Source organism: Scatophagus argus, chromosome 19 (genome assembly GCF_020382885.2).
Source record: "Scatophagus argus isolate fScaArg1 chromosome 19, fScaArg1.pri, whole genome shotgun sequence".
Classification (NCBI taxonomy): Eukaryota; Metazoa; Chordata; class Actinopteri; family Scatophagidae; genus Scatophagus; species Scatophagus argus.
Window position 1 is genome coordinate 14,085,807 of NC_058511.1, and position 16,762 is coordinate 14,102,568.

General features: G+C 40.1%; 2 protein-coding genes across 4 annotated transcripts; one reads left to right on the plus strand and one right to left on the minus strand.

Moving 5' to 3' along the window:
* Window positions 1-3,651: 3,651 nt before the first annotated feature.
* Window positions 3,652-9,661, plus strand: napbb (N-ethylmaleimide-sensitive factor attachment protein, beta b). 2 transcript variants are annotated; one of them, XM_046373807.1, is made up of 11 exons: window positions 3,652-3,879; window positions 5,129-5,208; window positions 5,470-5,586; window positions 6,211-6,257; window positions 6,681-6,758; window positions 6,873-6,928; window positions 7,425-7,509; window positions 7,611-7,715; window positions 7,797-7,865; window positions 7,968-8,018; window positions 8,402-9,661. In XM_046373807.1, the coding sequence occupies exons 1-11, from the start codon at window positions 3,779-3,781 to the stop codon at window positions 8,501-8,503; spliced, it is 891 nt and encodes a 296-aa protein (XP_046229763.1). In that variant the 5' UTR covers window positions 3,652-3,778; the 3' UTR covers window positions 8,504-9,661. The 2 variants fall into 2 exon arrangements, with proteins under 2 accessions (XP_046229763.1, XP_046229764.1); XM_046373808.1 differs by lacking the exon at window positions 6,211-6,257 and having other exon boundaries at window positions 3,824-3,879.
* A 238-nt stretch (window positions 9,662-9,899) lies between these two features.
* On the minus strand, window positions 9,900-15,107 carry gzf1 (GDNF-inducible zinc finger protein 1). Of its 2 annotated transcripts, none has more exons than XM_046373795.1 (8): window positions 14,693-15,107; window positions 13,121-14,127; window positions 12,269-12,452; window positions 12,003-12,172; window positions 11,671-11,765; window positions 11,361-11,528; window positions 11,088-11,245; window positions 9,900-10,897 (listed from the first exon to the last, which is right to left on the minus strand). In XM_046373795.1, the coding sequence occupies exons 2-8, from the start codon at window positions 14,113-14,115 to the stop codon at window positions 10,130-10,132; spliced, it is 2,538 nt and encodes an 845-aa protein (XP_046229751.1). In that variant the 5' UTR covers window positions 14,116-14,127; window positions 14,693-15,107; the 3' UTR covers window positions 9,900-10,129. The 2 variants fall into 2 exon arrangements, with proteins under 2 accessions (XP_046229751.1, XP_046229749.1); XM_046373793.1 differs by having other exon boundaries at window positions 13,121-14,130.
* Window positions 15,108-16,762: the final 1,655 nt, after the last annotated feature.

The window sequence follows — 16,762 nt, forward strand, 5'->3', positions numbered from 1 at the left end:
GAATGTTTAGGATGCTGTAGTTCATCTGAAATTATCTGCATTTTGCTCTTTTACTTCAAAACTTCGCAGTGATTCTGCTGTTTCATAGTTATCAACACACACACACTCAGTAGTAACATTTTCAAGTTGAAACTTCCAGCTGGTTCTGACAGAGCCACAGAATATCAGAATTATTGACAAAACTAAGCTTAATTGCCTGCTACTGTAAGGCAGGTAGCAGAAAAGAGCAGCTCACAAGAGGGCCAACTTTTCTGTAACACTTATCCATTGTCATATAGCACATTAATGTAAGCCTTCACAGCTGTGAGATGTTTATGGAAAAAAAGGGTTTTAGCTCAGTAGGACAAGGTTTAATATTGTCCATATGGGAATGGAATGAAGCCTTTGTTTTCCATGCTTGAGTGGTGACCATATGTGTGACCTGATTTGAGTTGAAGGTTCCTTCTCAGTGCCAAAGCAGTACAATTACTCCCCTAGACACACTTAATGCAGATATTGTCCTGATTAACGCGCATGCATGGAAAAATTATATAGTAGTTAGTGTATAGTAGTTGTGATACTCCAGCTCCACACTTGCTCATCAGTTCAGAACAGAACTGTAGCAATCGTCATATTTTTTATGTTGTCTTTTAGATGTTCTGCCATTTTTGTTCCCCTGGACTACTCAATAGTACTTAGCTTTGATCAGTGGTTCCCAAACTGGGGTCTGGAAGTCACTGAGGTCCTTGAGAGGGTTGCAGGGTCTAATTTCTTTTCAGTGTCACAAGTCATGGGTTTCATACACTTTCTGTCATAAAACATCTAAAAGCCAAATTCTTATCAGATGAGGGATCCTGGGACAAACTCTTATCAAATGACCCCCACCTGTACAGATAATCTAATTTGTAAAGGTTTAGAGGTTCTTGACATGAAAAGGTTTGCCAACTTCTGTAACAGAATGAATTTCTGAAATAGTTATTTAGGAATAAAGAATCAATTACACATTGTCTTGTATCTTCACAAAACTTTTGTTATTTCTGCTCTCTGTTGAATTAAGTCAGTTTTGCTAAAATATCAAGCGAGCCATACATGTGTATTTATTATTACTATTATTTTTTTTTATTTATACAGAGGTGGCATAATAGTGAAACAGTGTCAAATTAGTAAACCACTGTAGGCTTCGCAGTGAATCTTTATTTATCCCATATGTTACATCTGTTAATAGTGCTAAACATTAATGAGTGTGGTTTTTTACAGGTATAAAAGTGTCTGAACTGCAGACTATGGGTAATAAAGTTTGTGCTGTTGAAGAATTATGTGGTTTCTTGTTGGTTCTGCTGGTTTGGTATCATAGCCGTGGGTTATCTCATACAGCAATGAATCATGTTTAATTGTACCTTATGAGTAATCTGGGTGTGTCCAGCACAGCCACTGCTCGCCTAAAGGTGTGGCGATTTGATAAACTACAAGATCATTATTGTCATTGTGGTTAATCTTGTCGTTAATCTCTCAGTGTACAGACGGCCAAATTTTCAATCTCCTGCCTATTGGTGCTTGAGGATTAAGACTGTTTATTGTAAATAACATACGCCATTGTTTGTCCCTTTTGTCTACCTGATTTAAGATAAAGGAAAAAATGTTTTATTTGTGCAGAGCACACCGATAAAAAACAGTTGAGGCCAAAATGCTGCAAGCACACACATGCGAAATATGTCTTTTGATTATGTAAGTATGTTGAGAATGTCCTCATATTTCCCTGCACAGTGTTTCCATGATGAACTGCCTAACAAAAAGGGATAATTTTGTTCTAAAAAGACAAACCATTTGTTTTATCTTACTCAGACTGTCGAAACTTCATGTTAACTTTGAATAAACTTTATGGCTCAAGACGAGGACTGACCTGTCATCACAATCACTTACACTGAAGGGCCAGTAATGAGCAGGAGGCCTGACCATCGCAAGTGAAACCTGTTGTTGTGGACTGGAAATTGTGTTCAAAGTTGCTCCAAGACGCTTCCTAGGAAGGTTTAAAGACATTAGTACCAAGCTGTGCTTAATTGGTGACAGACAATTTGAAATGTATTTGTTCTGTTAGACACAGTTTCCTAGAATCTGTCACTTTAAGCAACGGCCACAAAGTGATGATGTCATGTTAAGTTATATCCGGCACACATATTTTTCCCCCTCCTGGTCGATCTTATTAGTCCAGTTTTGACCTTTTAAACTTTCACTATTACAAAACCCATCTTACATAATCAGAAACTGATGTATTTGGGTAATAATGGACACAAATTACTCAAACACTTGATTTGTTCCACAAAAGAGGTTGGTAAAAGCCTGGTAAATGACACACTCTTGGCTTCTTTTCTGTTTAATATCATTATGAAATAGGTTAATTATGGAGTCTGGACATGTCTAAAGCACATATTTTTTTAATCAACAGATTAAATAATAGTTCAGTGTAGATCAAATTTTATTGCTGGAGCAAAGAACAACAAACCCAATAGCTTCTGACTTGATATAAAAGAAATCCATACTTATGTTACCCTACAGACATTATTTCTTTTCTTTCTCTCAACACATCCCATCACAGCATCATCCCATTTTCTCATTTCCACAATTTAACCAGTATATTCATTAGTTTTAGTCATATTCCATTATTTTCCCAAAACCGTCCCAAAGACGTTTCCAAAAAGGCACAAACTAACCCTGAACCATTATTGTCTCTCTCAGCCTTTTCTGCCCGGAAAATAACTTATCATTTATTAATATGATACACTGTTGAATGTGAGTTTGAGTATATCTTTTGATTGGAAAAATATTCTCCACAATAATATGACTCGGCAAAAATAAAATCAGCTTTTCTCTGCAGATATACACAGACTCCACATCGCAACACTCCAGTTAAAACATTAGTTAATGACTGATTTCAATAACAACTGCACACTCTGTAGTAGTTGGCTTTCTTTCTTGTTTCACAGTGATCGTCTTGGGCAGTAGTTATCAACATGAACCTTGTAACTGATTTATCACTGATCAGTCTTTTCATTTACAACAGCCTGAGCTATTGTATACTAGGATATCATCCTTTGGTAGGGCTGGGCTGAAGAACATACAGATTAGCAAGATTAACATGAAAGGAGAACCAACACATGCTTCAAAATTACAGATATACACTTGTATTTAGAATTTGTACATTTATAGGGAGATCTCTTTTGTTAAAGTTTCAGGTTTCTGCACTCATCTGGAGACCACACCAGGTTTAAGTTACCTTGGATAACCGTTATTTGTTGTATATTGCTTACATGTTAGAGCGAAAACCCCAGATGTAATTAAGAACATTAATTGTTAAACGGTATTGTAATGTTTTAGCGCTCTCTGCTGTACAGATATATAAAGTACATTTATAATGTTGCTTCTTTAGGATTTTATTTGACAGTAGAATGTTGTATTTTATCTTCATAGAAACCTAAAAACAAAACGTAATTTAATGCTGTGTAAAATTTAGTGCCATAACGTGATACATTTTCAGGAATTTCCTTGAGCTATTACGTAACATGGATATGAAAAATAGCTTCATGTTTTGCTGGGTGTTGTAGTTTCTACTTACTTTGAAGTCAATTGTGTGTGTCACGTAAAGCACTCAAACCCCCATAATGCCACGCGGTTCTCCTAAATCACTAGCTTGGGTACGCCCACGCTAAATAAACCCATCGACTGTAATCCTCACTGTACACAGCGGAATCCTCTGCGGCTATTTTCTTTCTTACTAGAAGTTTGTGTCAATTAAATCGAAGAAATGGACAACTCTGGGAAAGAGAAGGAAGCAATTCAGCTCATGGCGGACGCTGACAAAAAAGTCAAGTCCTCTGGCTCTTTTTTGGGAGGGATGTTTGGAGGGTAAGACAGCACTGCACCAAAGAACAGCTAGCAAGCTTTAACTGTCAGCACCAAAGTTGGCACGCAGCCTGTTTCTATGTAGACATATTCACTTAGTTGTCGATACGTTATCTATGAGACATTATAGAAGTTTATTTAGCTTTTGAGCCAGAGGAAGACGACACTTGACATTCAGAGTAATAATTCCTAATTTAGCTGTCATTATCATTGTAAACAAACCAGCAGATCATGACTCTCTCCTGGACCAGCGTTGGCTTGGGAGCTACGCAGTAGACTGTTAGCTAAATTAGAAATTTACGATGTCTACTATGACTCAATTTGCTACCTTTTCTATACTTTCAGTCTCTGCATTGTGCAAGGTAACAAAGTCAGTATATGTTGTTCTTTTGATTATGGTTGAATTGAATTTCAAATGCGAGATCATAAATCTTGCATTTGAAATCAACATTAACATCCAAGTTAATCCCTCATCCTTTGTTTCAGATTGAGATTTAGCTATTTTTTGAATCTTTATCATGATTGCATGGTATGGAGGACACACAATATATAAAACAGTGGGACCAGACAGGAATAAAGTGCAAAAAAAAAAAAAAAAAAAAAAAACTTAAACAATGGCAAAATATTCAACAGCACCTAATGTACAGGGTTTGGCTTATCTGAGTAGTCATAACAAAATTCAGTTAAATGCAGGTGATAAATTGGTAACTACTTTTCCCCATTATTTATTATGCCAAATCGTTGCCATTACAAAGGTTAGAGACAAAAAATTAAAAGCCATCAGACACTGCAGGGTCAGTCTTTCTTCCCCATAGTTCTGTCTGAGGTGACCCCACATGTTGGCAGTTCTCATGAGTGATAACTCTTGGCAGGCTTTATACTGGTAATTCTGCAGCTGACCAAGTAGTGACATAATCCTCTGCAGTGATTGAATGGCCAAGAGTATTATTACACTACAGGGATCTCCCAGGGGTCCTCTTCCTGCCATGGAGTGAGGGGGCTCTTTTGTGCCTTTGTAGAAGGAGTTATATAAACCAATCCACCAATCTAAGCATTGCATCTCCCTGAGAAATGCAACGGCTTACCACGTTACGGTACAGTTCTTACATTTAAGCATAATTTTTTTAGATCTTCAATATTCAGGTCAGACATAATTTTCTTTTCACCAGTTTAAACTTAGCGAGCCACGGACTCCTTTCTGAAACTTTGTGGTAAGATCTGTTTTTTTTTTCGGTTTCCTTTTTTTCTGTAGAGGACATCACAAAGTGGAAGAAGCATGTGAGATGTACTGCAGAGCTGCCAACATGTTCAAGATGGCCAAGAACTGGAGTGGTGCGATAAGCTCTTTTCTACTAAAAGATACTCAACTTATCAATTATCAGTTTAAACACAATTGAGAAGGAGTAAGATTATGGGTTGTTTTTGTTTTGTTTTTTGTTTTTTTGGCAGTATAACTGCAAAGCACAGCACTTGTAAAGGTATAACACATAAAAAAAGGAAGAATTATGTGTATAAAGCTAAGTATGAAGTATAGATAATGTGTGTGTGTGTGTGTGAAATTTTCTGTCTGTGTCTTCTTTCCTGTGTCTTAAGCTGCTGGAAATGCATTTTGCAAGGCAGCACGTCTCCATATGCAGCTGCAGAACAAACACGACTGTGCCACCAGTTTCATTGATGCAGGAAATGCTTACAAGAAGTCGGACCCTAATGGTAAGACTGCAGGGTAATTAATTAAGCTGAAACCTAATTTCAAACCACATCTTACGCTGTAGTACATTGATTTTGTAGTTGACTAGCAAGAGGGTTCCCGTGTCTAGCAGTGTGGAAATGAGGCTATAGATGTTGGACTTGTCCTCTGACAAAAAAATTAGTTAAGTCTCCAGAGATAAGCCAATAGATGAAGCTGATCCACCGTTTACAATCTGCATGTTGCTACTTTAAATAATTTCTGTGCTGTAGTTATTGCCCTTGAATTGCATGGCATTCACTATTAGTTGATTTATTGTACTCTCTGCACTCTCTGTGGCTTCATTTAATATTCTCCCACATAAAGATTTAGCCAAAGATCTGGAGGGTGGTAGCTGTCTGATGACTTGTAAGAAAAAAAGACAAGGGTCTTGCATGTGATTATGTATTGTATTTTACCGGGCATATATAACGCCAGACTGCATGTAACATGGAAGGAACTTTGATTTTTTTGCTCTATTTCCCCGCTGAAATAGTAAAGCATGTAGACTGATGCAGAACAAGGTACTGTGCAATGTTCTGTTAGAGTAGAACAAAACTAACATAATATCTACCTTTCCCCTCCTCTTCCCTTTATGCTGCCAAAAGAGGCAATCAAGTGTTTAAATGCTGCCATCGATATATACACAGACATGGTAAGATGAACATAGAAAAGTGTCCACAACAGTACATCTGGTCATATCATATTTCTGTTCATGGTTGAGAAATGTTCACTTGTTCAATTTTAGACATCGTATCATTAAAAAAAAAAATCTTTATACACATTGATGTGGCTTATTCTCATTGCCTTTCCTCCCACACTGAGCTTTTATTTTTGAGCCCATATCAACCTATTCATAGCACATAATTTTGTTTATTTAACAATGACACCTTGGTCAAATTGCCAGCTTCTTATTCCCTTTAGTGAGGATTAATTTCAAAAAATAAAAACTTGCAAGTCACTCGATACGACTTGACTTCGCCTTTCTGCACAGAGAATGTAACACAACTCTTTCATTTACTTGAGTGCAGTCTGTGGATAGAGCCGGTTGATAATGATTTCCCTCCTCCTTCTCCAGGGAAGATTCACCATCGCAGCCAAACACCACATCAGTATTGCAGAGATATACGAGTCTGAGTTGGTGGATATCGAAAAGGTGATATTGCATAATCTGAAGTTGGTCAATGCTGATAATGTTGAATATTTACTTTATAGGGCGTAGTTGCTTAGTGGAACTCACAACAGTATTTATTGCTTTTCTTTTGGAAAGGCTATTGCACATTATGAACAAGCAGCAGATTACTACAAAGGAGAAGAATCTAACAGGTACTGTTCTCTGTATTTCTTTTACTAGGATAGGATATGTTTATTAAATTGTCTTTTCATGTGCATTTTGAATGTTAGAAGAAGTCAGAATATTTACATACTGTTCTGTTTCTCAGCCTTTTCACAGAGTAACACATGAATAGGTCAGTTAAGGAAAAGCACAGGTGTAAATCGTGAAGTTGATGATGACAGATTTAGTCAAGTTCCAGTGGCTGCTTCAGTTTCAGAGTGCTGATATTTTGTGTGTCAGCTCGCTGTCATAATGTCATAGTTTACTGAGACTCTTCAATACTGTAGAACGGAGCCATTGAAGATGTTTCACCTGTGCCCTTTTATGCCATGACAAGTCAAAAAGGCCTGTGCTCAGAGCTGCTCTCTGTCTCATCTCCGTTCTTGACTCATCATTGCGTTTTTTGATATCTCACTCTCCATATATGTAGCTCGTAGAGTTTTTGTTTTGTTGAATGTGTTGTGTACCTTCTGAATTGTTCCTTAGTTCTGCCAACAAGTGTCTGCTGAAGGTGGGGGCTTACTGTGCTCAGTTGGAGCAGTACCAGAAGGCCATTGAAATTTACGAGCAGGTGTGTATTGCTTGTATTTATGTGCTTGGACTTTTTCAATCAACACCGACTTGTTAATGCTGACATTTCCGATCCATCTGATTTTATTTGGTTGTGTTTAGGTTGGAGCCAACACAATGGACAATCCATTGCTGAAATACAGCGCCAAAGAGTACTTCTTCAAAGCCTCCCTCTGTCATTTCATTGTCGACGAGCTCAATGCTAAGGCGAGTTTTTACTTTTGTGGTTCAGTCCCAGAATTAGGAACGGGGAGTCTTGGTGAATTTTAACATGCTGTGTCTCCACAGATCGCTGTTGAAAAATATGAAGAGATGTTCCCGGCTTTCTCAGACTCTCGAGAATGCAAACTGTTGAAGGTAACGGAATGCTCAGAACTCTGAGGAATCTGATGGCTTACTTTTCCCTCTTAATCTATTCATTTTCTATGAGCAACCTGGTTTTTTTTCTGTCTTTAACAGAAACTTCTTGAGGCTCATGAGGAACAGAACAGCGAGGCTTTCACAGAGGCAGTAAGTCTTGTATATGCTGAGAAAGTTCTGAACTTTTAAAATGAGGCTTCTGGTGCGCACAGGAGTCCCTCTGCCTCAGCTCTTGCAGTTTTGTTTGATCCCTTGTGTGCTCAAGGAAGTCTGAAGGCTGGAGCTCAGGTGTCCTTTCAGTCTCTCTGGACTGTGTGTGTGTGTGTGTTTATGTGGCACTGGTGCAGACTGATGGGATTGCATCACTGTAGCTGTATATAGTAGAGGTCCTAAAAGATTTTTCAAAGTTAAGCCAAAGTCAGTGAAGAGGGAAGAGTCCTCATCTGCAGTATGTTAGACAAGGTGCAATTTCCATGTCAGAGGTTTGGAGAAATAATCACAGTATTAACTGGTGTTAACTTGTCCACTTGCAGGTAAAAGAGTTTGACTCAATCTCACGTTTGGACCAGTGGCACACGACCCTCCTGCTACGCATCAAAAAGACCATCCAGGGTGATGAAGGGGATTTGAAGTGAAAGAATCCCAGGAAATGCAACACAGAAGGACAAACCCATCACGCATGCTTTCTCTCTCTCTCTCTCTCTCTCTCACTCTCTCTCTCACACACACACACACACACATACACACACTGTTTCACTTACTTCACTGTGTATAGCATCTGGAGATGAGTGTCTGGTGATGATTTTGAATATTCCACTGCTCACTGCTATAATGTCACAGTTCTGTCTTTGCTTTCCTTATGAGAATAAATGAATCTAGTCAGAATGTAAGTCCTCTCGCCCTCTCCTCTGTCCAGAGGATTGCTGCATACCTTTCCTGCTGAAATCTGTCCTGGGGGATTTCAGAGTGGTATACTGTATTGAAAATGAGGTTAGTATTGACAACAAGAAGTGCATGTTTTGTACTATTGTTATTTCTTAGTCAGATGCAGCTTTTTTTTTTTTTTTTGATTGAACTGATTATTTGTTTCAGTTTGGTGTACATAAACCCACCATGGTGTGTATAGATTGCAAGAATGTACCATTATCTTCATTTTTTTATCTGCCAGAGTACAAGAGAAAGGAATCAAACCAATGTTGTGATTGTTCTTAAAACTAAAGTCATTACAGTGAGGAAAAAAATTGTGACTGTTTCCATTTTATCACTAACGGGGAGAGACTCTTCTTGGAGAAGGGCAATGATATGCACCAAGTGTAGACTGTTAAACATTTGTATCTTTTGACAGCCATACGCATTCATTCTTCTTACATTACTTTAGAATTGTTTATTATTACTGTAGGGTTTGTTGATGTGATAATATTTTGAATTTGTGATTTCTAGTTGGCCTGTGGAAAATTTATTGCACTGACATGGAAAACCATGCTCCTTACTTCCAGGGATGTAATCTTGGGGGTAATGTGCATCATTAGTCACTCATCTCGTGCTGTGTCGTGATGTGAACTTATCATTGAAGGTGTGCCACTACAGTGCACCTTCCAAATCGCCAGTCGCTAAGCATGTCATTGTGTATAGTTCAGAGTTGTGTTCCATTCACTAGTGTGAGCCAGACCAAAGGTTTTACAAAAGGGTCAGTTGCCCTGCATATCCAGCTTCTTCCATGTGGAATGACATTGGACCTTGGATATGATCTGTATGCTTGTGCGGATGTACAAAAATAAAGATGTTATATCCCAGCTGTGCTGTCCTGTCTCTGACCTTACTGACTAATCTGCCTTTAAATTATCTTGTGAGTACATAATCCAACATTTCCATTATAAACAAGGCTGAGAATGCCTTGGAATCCTCCAGGTGGAGCTGGAAAACATTGCGTGGGGGGAGGGATGTTCGGATGTACACTATTATTCATTGGTTAATTATACCTGAAACCTTAATTATTCCTTAGGTGTGACTAAAATGTAACTAAAGCACAAGCAGGTTATTGTGATTTTTAATGAAGACTTTGACATTCCAAATAACTTTGACAGTCACTGAAAATCATATCAGGTGTGCTCATACACTGGACTTGAAGATCAGAATCATGGAACACCACATGGTCAAAACACAAATTCAGACTCTGCCAATGCCAAAATAAAATAACATTGTGGAATGGGATTTTCAACTCCCTATAGCCAAAGAAAAATATTTCTATGTACATGCATTTTCTACACAGCATCTTGAGCTGGGACTCCTTTAGGTTCAGCTAATGGGTCATTTGCTGTCCTCTGCTGCCCAGCAGCTGTTTTTTCTTTTCTACGAACCTCATCAGTGACAACCACAGTCTGAATATCAGGCTGCGAAATATCCTCGGAAGTGGCTTTAGTGTCTGAAACTGGAGCCAAAATGGTTTGTGAAGCAGCAGCTTCCAGGACAGATGACGTAGAGACAGTTGAGATCTCTGAGACTGACTCCAACGTGCCATCAGAGACAGGAACTGACAGAGTGGGTACAGATAGAGAGATGGTGGAGGCTTCAGAGGACAAGGGCACAGGGTGAGCCATGGACACTGGTATAGAAAACGGGACAGGGATGGCTGATCCATCTAAGGAAATGACACTGGCCCCTGTTCCATCTGTGGTCACAATGGGCTGGATCTGGGTCCCATGTGGCACCTCAGTGTGGATGACAGTGATCCCACTGACGGCCCCGTGGCTTACCAGAGCAATAGTTCCATGAGTGGTCCACTCAGATGGGAGGGTGACTTGCTCAGCTGGCACCACAATCGAGTCTGTGTGTGTTTTATCAGGACTGCCAGCTGCACCAGTGCTAGCACCACCAGTACCACTACCACCACTTCTTCTAGTGGCACTCTTTTTCTCGCCTGCTCCTGCTTTTTCTGTCTTTCCTTTAGGGGGGGCTTTGGGTTTCTTGTCCTCCACATTTCCTTCTAGCACCACAAGGTAGGTTTTCCAGGGAGCATCTGAGTCATGAATCTGTATGTTAGGAAAGCTCAAGTTATTTCCACAGCAGTCTGATGGATCAAAGTACTTTAAACACCACTTATCAAGTGATAAACATGCATTAGTATCTATTGTACGAGAGCCTAATGCCCCTGATCGTTCATTGTTGACATTTTAAAATGCCCGTTCTGATAGTCACTACAGTAAGATAAGCACTGCTCACCATAGTGTGCCTGCGAAGGGTGGACTTGTCTGTAAAAGTGCGTCTGCAAAGACCACACATGTAGGGCTTCTCTCCTGTGTGAATGCGCTGGTGCCTCTGCAGGGCGTTGAGCTGGGTGAACTGCTTGTCACAGTCTTTACAGCTGTACGGACGCTCACCTAGTAATTAACAGAGGGAGAACAAACAAAACATAAAAACTGCTTTGTCAGCTGTAAAAGTAGATTCTGCCTACAAATTAACAAGAGCAAATATGTCAGCGATTTATATGATTACCTGTGTGTATCTTTAAATGCTGGTGGAGGGAATTTCTCTGAGCAAAGCCTCGACCGCACTGTTCACACTTGTATGGCCTGGACCCGGTGTGGATGTTCGAGTGGTGTCTCAGGTATTCTTTAGATGCAAAGCTTTTTCCACAAGCCTCACACATGAACGGCTTCTCCCCTGATATGATAAAGCAACAACAAAATGACTTCACTTCAACTTTCGGTCTGGTATGTGCAGATGGATTTTTATATTTGTTTAAATCAGAGACGAGATTAATGGGTCCAAAATCTCCAGTCAAAACTAAAGATGAAACTCGTACCTGTGTGCGATCGCTTATGATAGGCCAGCATGTGCTTCTGAGTGAACCGGGCATCACATTCATCACATGCAAAAGGCTTCTCTCCTGTATGAGTCCTACACACAATAACACAGACACGTAAAGCCCTCATCTGTTTTATACATATGTGTATGTTATGTTATTAGTAAGTAAAGTTATTCCAAAGTCAAGAGGTGAGATGTGCTTGATCAAACTACAGTCTTCCTCAGTGACCCAAGATCTGTCACCCTTCAGCTGCAATCATGCATGTCTTTAGCATCTGCACCCCTACAGTGAAGCATCGATGGACCATCCATCATCAGTTAGCTCAGTACCTGCGGTGCATCTTGAGAGCAGAGTTCTGGGTAAATTTGGCACCACAGTCGGTGCACTCGAATGGCTTCGCACCGGTGTGTGTCCTCTCATGCAACAACAGGGCAGTTTTGGAGCTGAGTGCCTTTCCGCACTCAGGGCAGACATGTCGCAGATTGTCGCGCTCATGTACCTGAGAAGCAGCAGGGTTGTAAGACAGGGACCAAAAAAAACCATGCAGATAAATGTGACTCTGACAGGAAGTGTGTGGAATTTGACTAATTCTTACCTGTCTTTGATGGCGGACAACGTCCTTCTTACGTTTGAAGGTCTTTGTGCAGGACTCGCAGGAGAAAAGCCTCTCAGTGCTGTGGACGTGCTTTTCATGGATCTTCAGGTTGCTGCGGTTAGCGAAGGTTTGCAGGCAGGTCTCACAGCGATAGACGACATCTGCTTTCACTCCATGATACGTACTGACCAAGAGAGCAGGAACAGGTTACGGTAATATCAGAACACATAAAATAATACCTTACGTTGTACCTTAACTTATCCACCACAGCTAGCTACATTACTGGCTAACTTTCTTGCACATGGATACAAATCAGTATTCACTACTTTATTTTTCAGTAGTTCTAAAAGACAGCTTGTGTATTATGAGCTTGTACTGTAACAGCGATAATGTGGTCACTATCACAGAGGGAGCTGTTAGAACATGTTAAACTGCTTTCCATCGATCGATCCAGCTGTACATCCGATCAAAAGCTGTCGTTTGCATGGTATTACGTATGATTTAAAAAACTTAATGTGCATATGCACAGCTGGTGTAAAAAAAGGTCCTTATTTAGCACCTAAAACCACTTTAAGAGAGATGAGGAAACTCTGAGGTTAAGACCGGAGGCCTACATGATGACTCACAACCCCTACCATAATTACCAGTGTGACCACAACATGGAGTAGCACAGTGTAAGACCAACAGAGGAAATGTCAAAAATATGTTACTTGTTTATTTTGCTGTGCTACCCTTTGATCATGTTCATATTTTTAGAATATGCTCACTGGAATATAGGTTTGTTAGCTGGGCGCTAACCTCACAGCTGGTTTCAATGAATGAATTAAACCCTTGAGCACTACTGTGACCTACCTGATGTGTTTCAAGTAGCTTCTCTCATAGTGGAAGGTCCTCTGGCACTTATTACACTGAAACTGTGCCCTGGATGTTCTTTTTATTGTCTCCTTGGACTGTCCCCCTGTCTCTTCCTCCTCCTCCTCCTCCTCCTCTTCCTCCACAGGAGATAGCAACGAGGGGTCATCGGCATCATTGCTCTGCTCATCTTCCTCACATACTGAGTCATTCACATCAGACACTGGCACTCCCAACTTGTCTCCTTTGTCCACCTGATTCGGTGGCTGAGCCTCAGTCCTGTCCTCACACTCCTCTGCCTCTTCATTGCTGGCTTGGTTTTCATCACTGAAGTCCTCTCCTTTAGTATTTAAACGCCTCTGAAGGACTTTACGCCCAGCCACACTAAGTTTGAGCTTTTTTCCGTGTCTTTTTTCATCCGTCACTGTTTTTTTAATCTTACATCTTTTAGAAGCGACTTCTTCCTCAGAGCTCTGGGGAGAGAGCCTAAGAAGTGTGCTTTTAGGGTGCTTCTTCCTTTTGATCCCTTTTTCCTTCTTGCTACCATGTAATTCAACTTTATCAACAGCCTCTTGGGCACATATTTTCTTTGCAGGGTTTTGTAGGATTCCGGCACTCATTGCCTGACCACAAACCTCTGCCAGATCTTCACAATCCAAAAACTGTGCCGTTGCCAGAACATCAGCAATCTTGTCTCTGGCAACTTCAACTTTACCAGTATAGACAAATTCCAAAAACTTGGAGAAATAATTATAGTGCATATCTGAGAGTAACAATTTGTCTTGGGGAGCATCCTGAGAGAGAAGGATCTTCTTGAAGTAGCCACTGGATGCTGCAAGCATCACCTGGTGGGCCCGAAACTCCTGCACATCTCCATGGTAGTCTACCTGCACTGTAACGTCACTCAGCTGCCCCTGCAGCCTAAGCTGATGCAGCGAGGCCAAGAGGTTTTCATGGTGGTATTTAGAGGTGAGCTGGATTACATTGATCCCCATTATTCATTGGCACTGCTGAGAAAAACAAAGATTGGAGAATGGTGATTTTCAGTGCTATCACTAGCTGTGTTTCAGTGAATCTGTGAACAAACACACGAACGTGCTTTCTCAGAGGTGCTATAATAATGCTGTATTTTGGAGAAGCCCCACTTGGTTGCTTATCGTTGCTTGATGTACTTTAGAAGCGGTGAACGTCGCGTGTAAGCTACACAACACCGGAGAGGAAGTGAACTGCCTTGATCAAATGTAAAACAACAGTTAATATCAGACTAAATGCTTGGCAGTGATAAATTTCGGACCCACAGTGCATCTGAAACCCCAGAGCATAACGTTAAGGTAAAACCTGATACGATGACCAGCGTCATAATTTTGTGCTTTTGTGTTGATAATCTGCTAACAGTAGCATCAGAGACACAATGGTAAACAAGCTAGGTTAGCCAACTGCCAAAACAACACAAACCGCTTGGATATTTGTTTATACAACTTTAATCTAACGTTACAGCACACAGAGCACGGTGTTTGAGCGGACGTATAGCAGTCAACTAACAACACATCGACACGAAGCAAGTTATCTTACCGTAAGGTCGGTAAAATGGCAGCCCTTCACAATTGCTCTCTACAGCGGAAGGTATTTCCTGTAGAAATCGCTCCCGAAAACGGCACTTGTCTTCTGCACATAACGACATCCGGCGCCGAGATGGCTGATTTTGGATCAGTTCTGCATTTACGGTCTTGTTCAAACGTTGGAATTTCCGACTACAAAAGCTGCTCTTGGATCATTTTAGCAGGTTTATTGCCTATAAGTGCAGAACGCTAAATGTTTAAACATCGCATTTGGGGCTTTACTGGCATTATTGTCAAGCTAAAATAGCCAGCTAACAACTTATATGGTTTTCGGCTTGGCCTTACTTATCTCAAAAATATTCCTTTACATCATAAATTTGTAGATGCATATATAACAGACGTTTTCGCATTTCTAGCGTTAGTTTAGAAGGGCTTTATTTAAAATAAAACTCTTCTTTGTCTCCCCTCTAATAGCCAGGCTATGTGTAAGAGAGTTACCGTAACTCTAACACCACTATTTTTGACTGTTTGTTCATGTATTACTATGTTTTACCCACACGAGGTCACTGTTGTACAAAGAGACACGGCGTAATGTTAACTGAGGGTGTTGGATGAAAAATTAGTTCAGCCTGCATCTTTAACAGCCAAATTTGCATTTTCTTCAGCATTATCAGTTTCCACACAGACTGCTCTCCTTATGGGAAACAGTTTCATTGCTGGTAAACTTGCTCATCAGGCAGGCTATTAAACTAGCTGCTGAAAGAATAGTATTTTAGTACAAATGGTAGGCCAACAGGCTTGTCTGTTATAGTTGTATGACACTGCTTCCAAAAATAATACAAAATAGGCCAACATGCTGATAGATTTAAGGTAATTCATTTACATTCGGAGCGGTGTAAATCATCTACAGAGTTACAAAAAGCATGTTGTCATTCCAAAGGTGCATGGAAAGCTACTTGAGGATTCATTGGGGTGCTGTTCTGCAGCTGCCAAGGTTTTTTTTTCTTCTACAGGAAATCCATAGACCTTACATTTGTCTTAATGAATTCTGCAAGCTAGCAATCTGCTCTCTTCCGGTGACTCATGCTGCTCTCTGGACCAAAGCTGTACAGAATTCAGCTCTGGCTTGGAACATTGTGTTCGTCTGACTTTTATTGCATTAATCCTCTGCCATACACACACATTACCATAATTTATGAATTACACTTTTAATACAACCGGTCCTTCCTGATTCATTTATATATGAAGGACCCACCAAATCTGCAGATGTAATGATCTGTAACTGTATACCCAAGGGAATCAAAAGTATTTGCATAGATATTAATATGGTGTAAAGTATTAATATGAAAATAAGCCTAGAGTTTAATGGAATACCGAATTACTATTTGCAAGCTAATGAGACAAGTCTTACAAATTAATGCTCCATATATTGCCATCAGTGCAACTTTTTGCACAAATGTGAGAAAAGTGACTATTTGACTTCATACTTCTTTGACTTCAAAGAAGTATTCTGCATGTTGTAGAAAATAGAGCTGTTCACAGAAATTGCTTAACCAACATGATAAAATATTTTTATTTTTCTTTATTTGTGACACATAGAAAAAGGTCAGCGGTTTCAGGTTCTAGGTAATGTCAATGGTAAATATTAAACCCAGGCTGTGGGTTGTGGTGTAGTCACACGATGCTTTCTCAAAATGACGACATGGCAGAGAAACAGACTTGTGGTCTCTATATATCATTACTGGCTGTGTAATCAAGGGGACAAACATATTCTGCATCACTGAAATAACAAAAGGTCAAACAGTCATTTCAGACACATGCCATACTTTCAACCAACCCCGGCACAATACTATGTATGGCATAGTTGACCTGGGAAGAGAGAAGAATGGATGTCATGTAACTATAACCAAGGGTTCAGATGTTCCCGGGCTTGCTTGATAGCCAGCTGCATTACCAGGCCTTGCAGCAACAAATTCAGTTTCCTCAGAGACATCATCAGGTTGTCAGGGAAGAAAATGAGGTGCAAAAGCTTGCTGAAAGGTGACAGGCTCAGCAAACAAAACATTCTCCCAATGTTGGGTTG